The 18,460-nt window shown below is 42.7% G+C and overlaps 1 protein-coding gene across 1 annotated transcript in view; it reads right to left on the bottom strand.

Moving 5' to 3' along the window:
* PARD3B (par-3 family cell polarity regulator beta) overlaps positions 1 to 5,466 on the bottom strand; it is a 929,552-nt gene extending 924,086 nt beyond the window's left edge. The window contains exon 1 of the mRNA XM_004426826.3: positions 5,117 to 5,466. Coding sequence (XP_004426883.2) covers positions 5,117 to 5,236 — 120 coding nt within the window. The 5' untranslated portion in view covers positions 5,237 to 5,466. The remainder of the gene's footprint in view (positions 1 to 5,116) is intronic.
* Positions 5,467 to 18,460: the final 12,994 nt, after the last annotated feature.

The raw sequence follows: 18,460 nt of genomic DNA, 5'->3' as shown, positions 1-18,460 counted from the left end.
GAGGGGGGTGGGGGAGAGAGCAAGAGAGAGAAGAGAAGGTCCAGAGACTACCAACTCAAATGCCGACTAGCAGGCCAGGAAAAGAGCAACAATTCATTAAGTGGGTCCCAAGTAAGAAAACAAGAACAGAGTAAGAAGTTAAGCACGAGGACAACAACTTACACTCAGTGTTGGGGAGGTAATAATGGAGACTAGATTGTAACACGCCTTCTAAAGAGAAAAGAAGTGTCCTCAGCTCCAACTGACGGTGGCTATGTGGGCAAGTAAAGCCCCGTATTGTCAGAGCTTCTGATTTGTTTTTCCCCCAAAGATGACAGAAATCTGGACTTTTGCATGAAATCTCAAAATATTTAAACATGACAACCAAGTCAAAATATAACACTGAGCAGAACTGAAAAAACACGTCTGTGGGTCACAGCAGGCCCCATGAGCCCTGTGTTTGCAAACTCAGAGGCTGCTCAACGCAAGTCAAGTGGCAGGACCAAAACCAAGTGAGAAGCACGTGCCATGCCGACCATAAGTCAGACCTGTCCACATGCTTGGCAGAGCATCCCGTCCCCACGTTAGGAGTGGGGAGAACTGAACGGGAAATAAAGCGCTCAGTCAGTCGGCGCCCGATAAATAGAAAAGCATTTTGGGAATCCACTGTGGTCCTAGATATGTATACAAGACCCTTAAAATCTGGAAACAAGACATCAAAAGCCAAAAAGTTTAGGAATGCAAGAGTTCTAGCCTATTCTTGCAGGCTAGTTCCATACAATATCATACCAGATTCTCATTATTGTACAAATTCTTAGATTCTGATCCCACAATGAATCAGCTACCAGAGTTGTTACTCTTGTTCAGGTCTGAGAAGCTGATCTCAACTTGTAAAGCAAATTATTCAAAATATCTGATTACAGAAGAGATTCATTTTGAAAAGTCTTATCAAATTTTTTTTGCTTTAAAAAAATGTATTTTCATACACACAGATCCACAAACTTGCTTCTTTTTTTTTTTGGTGAGGAACTGACATCCGTTACCAATCCTCCTCTTTTTGCTGAAGAAGATTGGCCCTAAGCTAACATCCGTGCCCATCTTCCTCTACTTTATATGCAGGACACCTGACACACTATGGCTTGATAAGCAGTGCATACGTCTGCACCCGGGATCCGAACCTGAGAACCCTGGGCTGCCAAAGTGGAACATGCAAACTTAACCACTACACCACTGGGCCAGTCCCAAATGTGCTTCTTAAAAATTCCAGCATACCTACTATCCCATGAACTCAATGTTCATATTATCTCATTCCTTTCAACTCTCCAACACACTATACATTCTCATCACTAAACAAGTCTTTGCCTTATTCACTTCAACTTCATTTTGTGTGTGTATACATACACACACATATATATAATGAAGGTTCAGTTTAATCAATTATTAGAGCACCTGCTGTGAGAATTCATTCAGGGTAGGAGTAGAGGGACAGTTGCTAATGGCAGGTTGGTCTGCAGTTGTCCAAGACACAGCATCTGCCAGCAGAAGAGCTTAAAATCAAATGAGTTCGGTGATACCAAAAGATGGTAGTAGAAAATGGTTCTCAACCGTGGCTGGGCATTTGAATCGCCTGCAGTGGTTTTCAAAATGCCTACGCCTAGGCTCCACTCCAAACCTAGTGACCATGAATCTTGGAGAAAGGGACGCAGGCATCTGTACTATTTAAAATGTTAAAATTAGCAGTAACTAATGATCAGCCAGGGTTGAGAGCACCTGCAGGATATGATGCAATTACCCATTCACCTATGACAGGTAATTCTGGTGATAAATTTAGCTAATTACTCAATGATCCCCACCTTGACTACCTAAAGACAATCTCCCCTCCACTAACTACTTAACTAAATTGGATCTAGAGCCTGGGACACAGATAAACTACCAGGATCCAAAGACAAGCAACTCATAATTCTCGCCCCTTAGTCAATTCACCTCCCCAGTAGAGTTCATCAAAAGGCAGGGAGCAAGGAGGCAGCAGGACCTCAAAGCCCCAGATTTCAGAACATAAATAAAGCCTTCCCAAAGGTCCCTCAGTTTCTTCAGCATCTTGCCTCCTTCTGGCTTATCTGATGCTGATTCAGCTGGTTCCCCACATTCCGTAAACACCAGTCTTCCTCGTTTCCTCTCAGCAGGAGGAGGACACTTCTCTGAGGCTGCCCACAAAATCCAGAGTGGCCTCCTTGGGCTTCCCTTACCCTCCAAACTCTGAAAACCTCAAGGCTATCCTCAATCTTGAAATCTGCCTCCCTCTCATCTAAATTATTCAGGGCCCCCGAAGAATCAGGCTTAATTTACATTCCTATTCCCGCCAAATCTGTCTTTACAGCACTCTCTACTTGGATATCTAAGAGATCTTACCCAACTTTTTTCATTTGTAATAGGACTGAGGAATATTTTTCATACTTTATTTGCAAATCCTGCAATATTTGTCTCAGAAATTGGACTTCTCCCTATAACACGTAGACCTGTACTGTAAAAGATATACTCAAGAGGAACTTGCGGATGTCCCATCTCTCTGCAAGAAACAAAACTGCTATCTTCAGGTTGACAGGTTATCGTAGCAATTTGTAGATAGAACTGTCTTTTTAAAACAAACTGTAAACAATAAATAAGATGGGTAAATTTCAATGCATAATAACTTACTGGGGGATGTGTAGTTAATGACTGAGAGTAAGGACAAGGAGACACCGTTTCTGGGTTCAAATCCCAATTCTACATGCATGTCTCTCCACGTCTCTTTTTCCTCCATCTGTAAGATGGGGATATTAGTACCTACTGCGTGGAGTAAGTCATTTAATATACGTAACGCTCCTCGAACAGTGCCTGCACCCAGTAAGCACCATTCACGGTAGTTGTTATGTTATCATTCAGTGCAGGGCTTAAAACCTTGCTGTCCAGGGAAACAAGCCTTTTAAATCTCTTTCACTCATTTAAAGAAAGTGAATTTATAACAAATTATTTTTCAAATTGAATTTTGACATTTCTGGTCTTTTCCCATTATTTTCTGAATTCAATAGATAAAAGCATGGAATTTGTCAGAGTATTTCTTGACATTTTACTTCCATTAGGAATACCATTTAATATTAGTTAAGCCTTGTTATGATTACAATACTATTTACAATGAAACTATGGGAGAGGAATACTTTGGGAGGGAAAAAATATCACTTGCCACTTATTAAATTGAGATTTTAAAAGCCAAAGAAGGGAGGGAGGATTTATAAGCTGCAGGTGACCTTTAAATGTCACATTCGCTAATATATAAATGTAAACACAGAAAAATGTAATGTCTGGTAATAATGGTAAACTGATCAATACAATTACATTATGGGATCTGTGATATTATAAATTAGGCTTTCAGTCCAGAATATCAATAGCTTTTTAACACCTTTTAAGATCAAATTACAATGCATTAAATATTTCCTAGTTAGTTCCCTGTATGTTATTTATAAGCTTGTAGCTTACTTCTATTACATGGACAGCTCCACATACTAAACTTCCAAATATATGAGATTTTAGGGCATAAATTATTTTTAATAATGACAAAAATAAAAATAAGTTGATCCTTTCCGTGAGACAATCCTTCAATGAGATCTAATTTAATAATTTGTCTAGAATAATGTTGTTACTATTAACCTTAGCTTACTTTCAGAAGTTAGTGAAACATGATTTCAAGGACAATTGGTTACTTGTGTAAATCTCAGTTTTTAACTGAATTACACAATATAAAGAGCACACACTATTGTAACAATGGAAAAAACATTGGGGTAGATACTCATAGTTTTATAGGCCACTTTGATTATCTTCGCTCCTCTACCTAAATCCTGTTAGTAAAGAGTTCAGCTTCGGGGATCATCGTTAGTATATTAACAGACCTATCACTACACTCTTTCCCAAATCTTGACTGTTCAAGGCAACATACATGTGTATTTACCCAGAGTAGAATGTTTTTCCATATAATAATTCCTAGCAGAGGCACAGATGGTGCAGAGATTTTCTTAAATGTCTCAACTATATATTTGGAAGAAACAAAATTACTTTTATTCCTTGGATAACCTATAAGACATTAAAAGAAATTACAAATTACATCTTTCCATCACCAAATTGGCCAACACACTATTTCTACAATTCCCACAGCATGAGAACAATTAAGAGAACCATTGGCATCTAAAGCAAGAGTTTATGACTCGTTCTGTTTGAGGAGTATTTGGGACATACAAGATGTTCCACCTGAGTATCCAAACAATAAAAAAGTGCTCTTCAATGCCTTCATTTATAGATTCTACTGAAGAAGACAGAGGCTCAGCATGTTACCCAAACACCTGAGATGAATTCTAGTGTCCCCCTAGGTCTTCTGAACACGCACTGGACACTTAAAAACAAGAGTCACTTAATTTTTACTTGTTTCTGACTTCAGGGACAGAGCTGGAGACACCCTTTGTCGTATGTCACCCAGGACCTGACGCAGTAAATGCTCATAGAATGTGTGGGCTTAAACTAAAAGTACTCAGAACGCAGACCGGTTGGTGTAAGCAAACAGCATCCCTCCACCTGAGTTCCTGCCCAGCCACTTAGGGAGCACGGCTCACGAGGCAGAAATTCCAAGGGCCCATCGGCTGTAACCTACTTGCACCAGTCAACTTTCTAACTCAAAGAGCAGAAGTGGGGCGGGCCTCGGCGGGTCAAAACTCACACCCCAGGTGAGCAGCAGCTTCAGGCGTGCCCTGGAGAAGCGTTCCCTCCAACTCCTACAGCAGCGCTTCTCCCGCTTCAGCGGTCATTCCAACCACCTGGGAGCTTGTTGGAAAGCCACTGAGGCAGGGGGCTTGGTTCAGGGCCCCAGACTGTGCATTTCTAACGAGTCCCCGAGGGATTTCGAGGCTGCGGTTCCTCCCACCACCCTCTGAGAGGCAAGGCCCACAGACGCCCAGCGACACCCAGGTCACTTAGACTAGCAACGCACGAAAGTTGTGGCCACGGGGGGTGAGCAACCCAGTCGCCGGGTGCTCTGCGTCGCCGCCCGGTCCTGGGCACCTGGCAGGTGCCTGGCCCCTGCGCCCCCCGCCTGCCCGCCCGCGCCCGCGCCCACCTTCTCCCGGGTCCTCAGGTAGCGCTGCAGCGCCTGCTGCGTGAGCTCCCGGACGCGCAGCTGGCCCTCCTTGCAGGGCACCACGATGCCCGTCCTGCCGAAGCACACGGTCACCTTCATCCTGGCCCCGGCGACCACGCCAGGCCGGCCGAACAGGTGCCTGGCCCCCGGGGGCGGCGGCCGGGCGCGGGGGGCCTGGAGACCCGGCCTCCCCCGCGGCGCCCTCGCCCCGGGCCGGCGCGCGGACCGGAGGGGCGGCGGCGGGAAGGGCCCCCCCGGCTGGCGGCGGCGCCTGCTCGGGCCCGGCCGAGGCGGCTCTCCGCGCGCGCGCCCAAGCGGAACTGCGGCCCGGCCGGCCTGGCCCCGGCCCCGCTCTGCCCCGGCGGCGGCCCTGGGAGTGGGCGGCGGCGGCGGCGGGGCCCGAGTTGGGAGGAAACTTTTGCGCCGGCTCCAGCTCCGCCCGCCCGCGCCCTGCGCTCCGCGCTCCGGCCCGCGGCCTGGGCCGGCTCTTAAAGGGGCCGCGGCGCGGGGCTCTCCCCGGCTCCGTGCGTCCCGCACGCACGGGGAGCTCGGGGAACTGTAGCGGGGCCTGAGAGCTACCCACCGGGGACGGAAACCGGATCTCGCAAAGCACGGTTGGGGGAATAGCTGGGAGACTGCAGACCTTAAAACGAGGGGATTGGAGCAAGCTTCAGGAGAGCCCAAAGCAGGTGCTTCTCGCCACGCCCACCAGAAACCCCCCAAGGAGTGCCGGCTCACAGGTACTGAGCCAGGGGTGGCCAAAAGGCCTATCAGGAACTTCGTCTTAAGCACAGCATCACATCTGCCCTCGGGAGCCCTGAGATGGCAACGCGGAGGGGAAGCTGGGGGATAACGTGGCAGTGGGGCCATTCCTTTTACAGTCGAGGACACTGTTCCGCCAAAGGTCCCATCCCAGACGCAGATATGATGGCGTATGTTTACAAAGGTCCTTCTGAAATGTGCCTCCTGTTGTGCCTTTGACTAGAAAAACCATTTTAAACGCATTTAGGCTCATGATGTGGCAGGTGTGTATCCATCACCAATTGAAATCAGCGTGTCTGGAAAAAAGTTCAACAAATAACATGTGTATCATTCTTAGCTGTCACATCAACCAGCTCCTTTAGCCTAACAACAACCCTGGAAGGCAAGTATTACTTTTCCCATTTTGTGCATGAAGAATGGTGCTCAGGGAGTTTAAGACACTGAGCTGACCATGGAATTCGTTATGTTGAATGGAATTCACGTCTTCTGACATTAAATCTCTGGTCTCCCCAAGCAGTTTTCTTAGCAATCCAGTTCATCCAACAAGATCCTCAGAGCTACATCATGTGTTTCTCTACAAAAGGATTTGTTCCTATGTCAAGATACACTTAACTTGAATTGCCTAGGATAGTACGATAATGCACAGGAGATTAAAATAATGGACTCATTGGTTTTGAGAGTTTTTACAATTTTTCACTCATTCATACATGCAATAAATGTATATTGGTTGTCTCCTATGTGGTATAGGGCCTTATATAAGATCAATAGCATCAAAGAGGATCTTGTAGACCAAGTTGACTTGAAGAAAATGTATATTAGTATAATTTGGTTGCAAATCTAATACAAACTAATTTAAATAAACCAAAGACAAACTATTTCCTCATAAAATCAGAAGATCCAAAGAGCATTCCTTTGAGGCGAAATTGAATCCAGAAACTCAAGCGATGTCCTCAGGGGCCATCTCTCTCCATCTGTTGGCTCTGTGTCCCTCAATGATGTCCCCAGTCTCAAGCAAGATCTCCCCAAAGGAGGCAAAGATGGCCGCTCCAAGTGCTCCGTTTCCACAGCCTTCAAGCCAGCCTGTCAGGCATCAATACGCCTTCTTCTGATGAGGGCTTGCATGTCCAGGCTCAAGTCACGTACCCTCCCTCTGGCCAGATGAATGAAACTGTTTGGACCTGGTTCACCTGCCACTAAGTCATATGGACTGAGAACAGAGGAGGGGTGCACCCACAACTGATGGGACAACAAAAACAATTAGCCACCACAAAATATAAGATTGCTTCCCAACCCTCAAGGGGCTTATAGAGGGTAAGAAGACAAGGCCTAAAGGTGTGAGATGTTGAATAGAAACTACAAAACAAGTGAGTTTGATCATTCTACTGAACGTCATTGATTTAGATGTATGCCAGGCACTGTTCTAGGTGAAGATAGATAGGTAGACATAAAGATAGATATGTGATAATTACATATGTACATACATACATGTATCCATATGCCTCATTTATTATGTATCTATATCTTATCTTCCTTTGCAATAATCTTACAAGAAAAGAGACACTTTTGTTGTCCTCCTTTTAGAGATGAGAAACCTGAGGCCAAGGGAGGTTATGATCACATTCTTAGAAGGTAGCAGAGTCTGGATTAGAACCCAGGCAGTCTGACTCCAGAGTCCTCATAGTAACTGCTTTGCTGATCTGACGTGGGAAGCACCAAATGAGTAGAGCAAACGAACAAATAAATGCTTAATGCTGTGCATTAATATGTGCTCCTTCGCTTTAATACTGGCTATCAGATGGACATGTAGAATGGGACAGAGCAAACATTTTCAGCTGATGAAATAACTCTGCATGTGCCTTTCTTTATGCTTCATGGCCTTTTTTATTTCCTTCACACTTGCTCCAGACTGCTTCTTTCTGCTCAGATAATAAATGGCTCCTGCTCTTCTTCACACCACAGACTTCCTCTCGGCCCAGCTTTAGCTCCTCCCCGATACCCATGGCCCCAACCAGTGCCGGGGCTTTGAGAAGCCCCAGGCGAACAACGAAGAACACCGGGCTCTCCAAATCCCACTCACAGGAAGACTGGCATCAGGTCTTGTGGGATGCAGCAGAGGTTGTGCGGTTGTGAGACGAAGGCAGAGATGAAGCTGGGCCCAGATATGAACAATGCATTGTACAATCCTGCACACCGTGGAGTGAACTTGAATGACCTCAAGTTAGTAATTATAAAAAGAGTTCAGCGTTTTCATTTCATGTTTATTGAATAGCCAGATTTAATTTGTTATTCAGCCTTAGCATACATAGAAACAATGTATCATATATTAAGAAGCGGTATAAAAGAACACAGTTGCAACACACAGACAGTCATGCCCAGCAAATTCCTAAATCAATATTTCCTGCCCCATGGGACCTCCTGGGCAGAAGATGATAAAAATTTGCCTTGATTGAGTAACACTAGAGGATTCTAGGCCTGGGTTCCACTTTCTTGTTTTGTCTGTTGGATGGGTAAATGTTGCCTGTGGTGTGTTTTTTTCCCATTTGTTATCCCACAGCTTAGCAAGCTTGGGAGTAGCCTGTGAAAATGTGTTATGCGGAGAAAATAATACTGACCAATATTATTAAACTGCTCTGCCTTATGGGAAGTATAACTAAAATGTCAGGTACCAGTAGCTGTATATTAAATAAAGAATGATAATTTTTAATATATAGTTGATCAGTCATCCATTCTGATATTTCGCATGATTAAAATAGAAAATACTTTCACCTTTCAAGAATTATTTATAACAAGCACTATTTATCACAAAAAAAATTAATTGAATTGGAGATAATCTTCTTTCTAAGGCCCTTGGAGCAATTAGTACAATAGATTATGTTCTTAGTTTCCTTATGAAAGTAGGTGCCAGAGTGATATAATAAGAGAAGAAAGAGAAAAATGGGTTTGATTTTTCATTCTTTCCTTCATATTTAAAAGCAAAGGGTTTGGGTTATTGTTTAACTTGGCAAGAATGGGTTTTTCTTAAGAGATGTTTGTCTCTAAATGCCTGATGGCATTCATTTGTTGACTGTGTCTTTGTTGATTGTTTCCGTAGCAATCCCTAAAGCATACATAATAATGCTTTCTACCCTGAAGGGAGTATTGTGGGCTGTCAGCTTTTTTGAAAGGTCTTGTTTATGCCTGTTCTATAAGTAAGAGTCACAAGTCTCCACAATGATACAGCTAGACCACCCTTCCTTATGCTGAATTCCACTCTCTGGATATTAATGTCCAACCTTGATTTATGTTTTCTTGGAAAGGACCTGAATCATGAAATGAGTGTCTCTTTAAGAAACAAATTAAAATAAACAAACCAACCAAAAGCAAGGAAACTGTCCCAACGATATTGCATCAAGAGTTGATCATGAGTTAGATGTTTGTCCTCATTGTGTGGTCTCCTTCTCTGAAGCATATTAGGGCCCATGAATGTTGACCACTGGGCATAGGTCCTCCTCAGAGTGGGACCAAGTCTCTCACCACTAGGCTTCAGTGACAGACTGTTAAGCAGGGTCAACAGCACTGATCAGGATGCTCTCCAACAAGCTACGTTATGCCAGGATAGCTCCTGAACTGAGGGGAGGTTGCAATCCAGATTTCTCTTTCCAATTCTACTGACTTTTCCGAAGGCCTCTTTCTGCTGTTCATTTATGTCTCTTACTTGTAGAAGTGAGTTGGTGTTCATGTAATTGACAGGAGGTAGAGAGAGAGCTGAGATTTGGCAACAGATGCTTCAGTTATTAAAGGATTGTGAGCAGAACTAGTAAAGTGGAGCCTGATATCCCTTGTTCCCACATACTCTGAACTCACCAGCTATGTGATCTTAGGCGAGCTCCCCGGTGTTCCTTTGTCAAATGGGATGATAATCCTACTTCAAGGTATAACATCTGTAAAGCACCCAGAATATGGTAGGCAAACTGTATTGCCCTCCTCCACCTTTTATTCAATTTACTAGCATTTCTGCCACTCATTTTCACTGGGCCTGAAACTACTTCCAAAAAGAAACAAATCAAATGATACTTGGAAGCTACACATCAGCACTGTCATCAACACTTCTGAAGCCCAACTGTAACTGGCTCTGAAATGAGGGTGCGACACTCATAGCAAAAATAATAAGATTTGTGTTATATTCCACAATCTACATATTATTTAATTTGATGCTCAAAGAAATAATCCTGGAACATAGTCTAATACCTGAGAATCAAGAATTACAGAGTGAAAGGAGCCTTGGAGATTATTTGTACAATCTCCTTGTTCTATAGATGAGGAAACTAAGGCCTGGAAAGATCAGGTGACCAGCCAAAATCAGGACCAAGGTCCTCCGGGTCATAGTCCAGTGCTTTCTTCACTTCCTTGTCTGCCTGGTAATGGAATTTAAAACAGTGGAAATTTGACAAATATTGGCTCAAGGCTGTGAACTTTCATGGGGCAAAGAGGTGACAGTAAGGAGCTCATTCTTCTATCTAGTCCTGCAGTTTCCATTTAAACTTAAGATTCTGAACCCTTGTTCTCACCATAATTGTAAATCTCAAAGAGATATACTGAGAGTTGAAATGACCATTACAGAAAATAGAAAACCAGCAAAGGATTTTAAGCAGGACAGCGATATGATCAGATTTGTGCTTGGTGGAACGCAGAGGACCTGGGAGACAGACAATGCCTCTGCCTAGTTCATTCATTCCATCATTCATTTCTTTATGCAACAGTATTTATTCAACACCTGTGCTCTGCTGAGCACAAAGTGATCACAAAGCTTGGACTCTGGTGAGGAAGACAGATACTGAATGACTAAGCAAATGGACTAAATATTTGCAGATTGTGATAAGGGGTACTGAAGGGTAAAAACAGCAGGATCTGTGATAGGGAACAGCAGGGTAAGAGAGAACATATTAGATTGGGTGAACGAGAGAAAAAAATAACTTGTGAAGAGAAAAAGTTACAGTAAATACAAATATTCCTGAGACAAGACCAAGACTGGTGTGTTTCAGGAATTAGAGAAAGCCAGTTTGGTAGGAGCACTAATGAGGCAGGAGACAGAGGCAGGGAATGAGGGTGAAGAGATTGCCTACAGCGGCGGCCTCCTAAAAGCCCAAGGCAGTGTAAATGACGACGAAGGGCAGATCCGAGAGATCTTTCAGGATCTGTGACAAATTTTAGATGGCAAGCTCTTAGGAGGAGTCAGGAAAGACTCAGGTTCCTAGTTAAGAGGTGACATTATTAATTAAAGCTAGAGACTCTTGGAAAGGGCAGGCTGGGGCTGGTGGGGAAGGAAGAGAAAGTTCAGTTTGGGACATTTGGACTTTGATGTGCCTGCAAGGCAACCAGGTAGAAGTGTTTAGTTAGCTGGCAATAAAAGGTTTGAAGCTCAGGAGAGTCTGGAGACTAGATATTTAGATTTAGGGTCATATTTCGAACTTGAACTCATCAGAATGGAAGAGATCGTCCACAAAAGGAGTTTAGAATGAAAGGCAACAGGGCTTAGACTAGAATCTTGGAGAATGCCAGTATTTAAGAAGAGAGAGATCCAGAGGAGTTACACCTGTGTATGATGATGCTTTAATTACAAGTTCTTATTATTATTCTATATAAGGTATTAGCAAGGTCGAAGATGTGATAAGAAAGGCTGCTGCAGCCCCAGTGAAGACACAATGGCAGAGGACAGGAAATTGAATGTTAACAATGGAAAGCAAGATAGTTTGACTGGAACAGACAGGCTTCATTGGAGTGTAACATAGGATATAAGGTTATAAAGATATGGGAAGAAGGAAATGACAGAGGGAAATGATTGAGGGAGATCTAGGAGAACTAGACTAAGGAGTCTGGATCTGTTTCACCAAAGAAGTATCCTGTAGGTACTTCAGCAAGACAATGATATGCATAAAATAGCATTTGATAGTCATTAATCTGACATCTTTGTGTATAATTAGAGTAGAAAGTGGCTGAAAGTTGAGGAGGATCCAAAAGAAGGATGTTGGAGTAAATCACATGAAGCTAAATTTAAATGAAACGTTGTATATGTATATAGGAGTGGAATATCCCTACCTGTACATGTGTTTATCCAAAGCAGTGGACTATACGGTTGCTTAATGTCCAGTCGTACTGTTCTACTCCTCCACGCATATGACTCAGGGTCCATTCAGGCAAACTGAACACACACCTTGTCTCACACAGAGGGAACTGAATACAAGAAATCAATCACTGTCGATGGAGGAGCTGAAAAGCCAAACAGGAAATGGGCAGGCGACTCAGAGCTTAGCCACCGTGGGAAGCAGCTTCTCTCTCTAGGACTGGCTAGGTGCAGGCAGGAGCAGGTGTTAGCAGACCCCAGAGGCTGGGCAGCCTGGCAGAAGCTGCAACCATAGCAGCGGCTGCCTGGCAGAACCTGGGAACACAGAGCGAGGGGCTGCCCAGAAGAGACTGGAGCTATAAGGAGTTGCAGTCATGAAAGTACAACCAGAGGAGAAGAAGAGAGAGGGAGACTTCCATACCCTCCGGATTCCTTTCTCCAGCCCTCCATGCTTCCCCCGGAGTCTCACCCGCTGAGCCAGCTGGAAGCCTGTTAGCAAGGAGAAGGGCAGGGATGTATTTGGGAGCAAACATAATGACTGGCCTGGAATGTCTTTCCTGGTGGGCTTCTGCAGTCATTCATAAATAGACATTTTAATTCTCACTAACATTTTAGATTAAGGAAAAGCACTAATAATATTTTCAATTCAATTTGGTATATCTATGAAAATAAGTTTTTTCCCAGCCTGGACTAAATTCATGTTTTCTCAAGAGAAAGTACTTCTACATCTTAGTGAAATATAAGCTTTTCCTTGATTGCCAAAATAACTGTTTCCATCATTTAAGAAATAAAAAAATTTCTACTCCTGCTCAGTCATCAAACTCAAATTAATAGTTTTGTTTAGCTATGATTACACAGGACTATAACAGCAAATCCAAAAATCCTATGAATATTGAGTGCTGACGATGTCTACCTACAATGCTATCTGATAATACTTCATTTATTTTATTTGCTATAATTTTAGACACTAATCCATAGATTCAGGATGGAAGCTTTGAAGACTATCTGAGTTTAAAGTTGTGATTTCTTTATAAAATTATTTCAGAAAGCCATTAATACTTTACCACATGTGTACATGAATAAGTATAATTTTATCAGAAAAAACTTGATTTAATTAGTATTTTTCCTTCAAGAGTGTGCACTCTTGTTAGTACATGTTTGTTTCAACTTTTTATAATTGTCTTCAAACTCCTTTTTATATAGTTATAATACAAATACCATAAAGAATATAAATAAGTTGTATGTGGACTTCAACGTATCTCATAAGACTTGAAAGGGACAACTTCACAGCAAATAAAAAGAGCTGTCAGTTTGCCAAGTGCATGGTAAACTTTTGGTACTTGATACCCCCAAATGGTGGTATAAGTGATGAGTAATATCTGTTGGTCATGACCTCTACCAAACCCAATGAGCTTTTTCCAGCTGCAGATTTCCTTGGTGCAGCCCCCTACTCCAAACAGCAGTGCCAGGCTCTTTGAAGGACTAGGATAGTGACGGATTAGATCAAGACTGGCCCCTGATTCAAAGACAGCCATCCATAGGCTAACTGATGACCGATGACATAACCTGGTATTAAGAGCTATGCCTGATAAAGTAATTGGTGATGAGCTAAGCTGATCAAACTGGCTCCTTCTAGTACATAGGCTGGTGAAGAGAGAGGATTGGCTACATGTTAGTGAGAGAATCGAAAGGCCAATTCAATTCTTGAGACCCCAGCAGTCCATACCAAAGCAGAAAGCATATCTGGAGCTGCCTCAGCTCTCCACTGACCACCTAATACCAATCTGCAGGCATCGTTGCAATAACAACCACTTTCTACCCAATTATTGGTTCATTATATTATTCTGAGTGAGGCCAATCCTTAAACCAAAAACAACTATCTCTAGCAAAGAACACAAATATTTATAAATTCAAGAAAAAATAAGTTCATGAACAATAAGTCACAGATCCAAGGTTTTTTAAATGTATCATTTCCAGTATGAACCCAGGGCCTAGCAGCAATGAATTGGATTATAACTGGAGTAACCTAGCAGTCCATGGATACTTGAATAAATTTTGTTGAAGGAAGGAAGTTGAACACTGGTTTTCAGGAGTAGGTAAGGATACCAGGAATGGGAAAATCCAGCCTAAGAACAGAGTTAAGGCCTGTGACTTTTCTACACTCCAGGGTAGAGGGATGGATGTTTCCCTCTGAAATCCCAAATAACTGCATTTGAAGGTTGCAAATATGGCCAACAGGCCCAGAGGCAAGGAAACTGCATTCTTGAGAAACAAGGTGTTAGGAGGAACTCCTCGGAAGAACAGTTGAACCCTACTATAGTAACAGCGTATGCTGTGATGCATCACAAGGATCCACCTCAGGACTGAGCACTCGTTCTCCTGGTGCTAGGATTATCAGCAGCTGAGGATCTCAGCTGAACTGCCGTCCAGGAATTTCTCTCAATGAAACAGAGCCTCCCTGCCTGAAATCATGCCTCATCCGTGGGCATCCCCCACGCCCACATCCACTGAGTGATCTATGTGTTTGGGGGCAGGGGGTAAAGGTCCTGATCCCTTGCCTTAAGACTGGTCAACTCTGAATGGTCATCCCAGTTGCAGTAGACCTTTGTTGAAAATGCATCCCCATGCAATTCCTTTCTCTGCACAATCCTACTTCCTTCACTTCCATCCAAGAATTGATTTTGAGCACCCTCCCCAATAAATTTCTACATATGAATCTCCATCTCATAGTCTGGTCTCCAGATAACCCAACCTGAGATATAAAGTAATAAAAGAGCTCTGCAAGAATTCACAGACACAGTGAATTTGCATGTAAATGAGGGCTCAGGTAATGATGGATCAACCAACTTCAAGATAAAATTAATGGATAAATAAATGAAAGAATGTGTTGTAAATGCCTCCAGTTATTTAAAAAAAAAAAAAAATACCCCAAAAGGCAGACTAGCAGAACATTGAGCCAAAGATATTCGGTTGATAATAACTCAGTAATGGTGGCTCACATTGGCATAGATAAAATGGCCAAAAGTTCTATTACCTGAGTGCCTTGAGTAGGGCTCCTAAAGGCATAGAAGAGTCTGTCTGAACTTCCAGCATCTTGAGAAGAAGTCATTGCCAGAAAAACACACCTCTGATGTCTTAATTCCATCTAAAAATAATATTTGGATTAGATCCTATAGTACCTCCATGTTGTTTTAATGAAAAATATGTTTTAGATTACTTCCCATCAGAAAAAAAAAGTTTTTTCCCCATCTCTTTGTCTAAAGGATGAAACACTAATCCAATTAGTCTTTCAACTTCATCCAGGCACTTTCTCATCTCTGCCTTAGGTTTACAATATTTTATGAAGCCAATTATCTAAATATACATATAAAATGACGATAGATTCTTTACAACTTTATGAGTTAGACCAGAGTAATCACTGAAGACAGATCCATTCAATTGTTCAGCAAATATTTAGCAAGTGGCTACTATAGGTCAAATTCTGTTTTAGGATATACAGTGTGCTATGGACTGAATGTTTGTGTCCCCCCAAAATTCTTATGTTGAAATCCTAATCCCCAGTGGAATAGTATTTGGAGATGGGGCCTTTGGGAGATGATTAGGTCATGAGGGTGGAGCCCTCATGAATAAGACTAGGGCCCTTATAAAAGAAAGCCCAGAGAGCTTCCTCATCCCTTCCACCAGGTGAGGACACGGCGAGAAGATGGCCACCTATGAACCAGGAAACAGGCTCTCACCAGACATCGAATCTGCTGGCACCTTGATCTTGAACCGTCAACCTCCAGAACTGAGAGAAATAAATTTCTGTTGCCTATAAGCCACCCTGTCAATGGTATTCTAATAACCCAAACAGACTAAGACACAGAGGTAAACAAGAGATATAATACATCTGGTGTCCTGGAGGCTATATTTTTTTGAGAGAAGACCGAGATCAGCAGAACGCAGCCAAGAGGGGAATTAGTGCAAATTTTCATACTACTGGTGGTGTAAATTTCAATAAATCTTTCTCTTGTGAGGTCATGTCACTTCTGACACGTGGTGGCTGATAAGTGTTTTCGATCCACTCCTCAGTTTCACGTGTGCCTTAGAGAAGTACTCAAAGGATGTTTTAAGTGATGAAAGATGGCTGATGAGAGAGTTGTTTATTTTATTTCTAAATCTATAATTTTCATCAAATTTAAGAACTGAGTGGTGATCCATAGAATCAGGTTTCTTTACCCAACTCTCAAACTTCGTTTTGTTACAACCATTTTGTCACGTGCAATGAAAGCTTCCACAGTTTTACCTTGAATGTACTGATTGTAAGAACCCTCCAAAAAAAGTCTGCTCACCCCACCAAATTTTTGAGCCACTCCTAAACTTATAGTTAAGGTGAACAATGAATTCATTCTCCTCTTCTACATTTAGAGATGTAGCAGGAGGGAAGGTGGGGGGATAAATACACCAACCTCATCGTGGCCCATCTCCTACAGGTACATTTCATTGGTCAAATCTACTGGAAGGCAGAAGACAAGGGGTCCAGCGAAACTCTTGGAGCCGAGAGTAGGGTAGAAAGAGTGGAGAGTGTTCACCACGAATGATGCACCTTCAAGGTGTGCAGTGGTGTGGACTGTGGACTTACCCTCTTGACGTTTTACCTATTCTAGATTTGGCCTCATTCATTGAGCTTGCTTGAGGGACCAAGTTTTCCAAAGTCTCTCTGCTGTAGCTTGATCTCTCAATACACATGACTTTCACTAGACAAGAAAGCCCTTTATTACTGTTGAAGCAGATAGATTTTACTAGACTGTTCAGAATTGCTATGGATGTTTGAAATGTTTTAGCCACTCTCTTGATGTTGTTTTTTGTTATGCAGAGTAACCAAGCTTTCATGTAAAACATCTCTTGGTATCATCTTTGGAATAAGAACACGGACCTGAAAGAACTATTTTCATGCTCCACTTGGCATTTCCATTGTTATTTTTCCTAAGCACTGCTATCATATAAATTTTGGTAATTGTATTATTTTATAGTATATATATTAAAAAGATTAAACTAAAGTCGTGTTGCAGAATTGGAATATATAAACAGTCCCAGACTTATGAACAACTTACAAATGAGATCAGTTTATGAGCAAGAAGTTGGAGAGTTGGCTTCTCAAGTTTGTGTTCTCAGGTCCAAGCTGGTGGTGAGTAACCATGGAGAAAAAATGTGAAAAATCAAGTCTTGCTTTCAGATTTCTTTTCCTAAGATCTTTTCAGTAGTTTTAAGGGTCACATCAATATATTACCTGTTTTAAAATGTGCCACTTGTCAAGATGACTCAGGAGCACAAGTCACGCTGCCTCTTCCTACGTTTTGTCCAGTGCAGAAATACCCAGAGTTTTTAATATCATCTCATCTTCTCCCCAGGAAAACTCCTTTCATCCCTGCACAGCTGATGTCAGGGAGCTTTGAACAAAACAATCAGAATAAAACAATGCACCAAAGGTCTAGATGCCTCTTCTGCTTCCCAGTGGGAGACAGTATGATGACTGTTGACTTGGAAAATTTCCCCAACATCAGAAAGGAGAGTTAAAAAAACTCAGCTTTAGAAAGGAGGGAATTTTGAAGACACATAAGAATGACAGTAAAGCACATCAGAACTCAGAGTTAAACTAAGCAAATCAACTCAAAAGCAGAAGGCCAGAGTCAGTGAAAGCAAACTCAGAGTCTTAACGCAGGAAGGGTTAGCTGAGGAGCTTCTGGATTCAGTGCCACTCAAGAGACTGGAGAATAGCTGCGGTCAAGCCCTGCAATTAGCATGTTTACAGCTGTGGCAAAGACAGTGACATTAACACATCGGAGAGAAGAAAGTGATAACAGCAAACTCTGGGTGGCAGGGTGAGGAAAAGGAGGAGGGGACCAAAAACTTGGCCTATCCTCCCTAACACTGACCAAGAAAGAGGTGCCCTCACCAGAAGATTCCAGCCATCCTTCGGCTGGTGCTTTCCGCAGTGGGGGAGGAGCGTATTTCAAGCACTCTTAGCTGAAGAACCCTTGATTAAGAAAACCTAATTCCCATTTGTTTGTACTTAATATTCACCAAGCAATCTTGACTGTAGGTTGCGTTTCCATCTGCTTGCCTCAGGGAGAAAATGTGAGATCCAAACACGGCTTCCTGAGCATCTAGTCCAAGAGCCTCCTTGAAGCCTGGTGCCTCAGTTAAGGACTCAGGCTACTGAGCCGGCCGCCTGGGTCCCGAGCTGGGCTCTGCCACTTACTACCTGGGATCTTGGGCAAGTCACTCAGCTTTTCTGTGCCTTAGTTTCCTCGTCGTAAAGGAGATTAATAATAGAGCCTTCTACCTTTTAGAATTCTTATGAGAATTGACGTGAGATCAAAGATGTTAGGGCAGTGTTCTTTGATTTTTACTTCAATTTTTGTGAATTCAGTTGACTTGAGTCAGTTCCCCAAAACTTCATCATGTGGGAGCACTGAAAA

Source organism: Ceratotherium simum, chromosome 9, assembly GCF_057802395.1.
Source record: "Ceratotherium simum simum isolate JZ-2026a chromosome 9, ASM5780239v1, whole genome shotgun sequence".
In the NCBI taxonomy this organism is placed as follows: domain Eukaryota; kingdom Metazoa; phylum Chordata; class Mammalia; order Perissodactyla; family Rhinocerotidae; genus Ceratotherium; species Ceratotherium simum.
The sequence above is the reverse complement of the archived record's forward strand: the minus strand, read 5'-3'. Positions and strand labels throughout refer to the sequence as shown.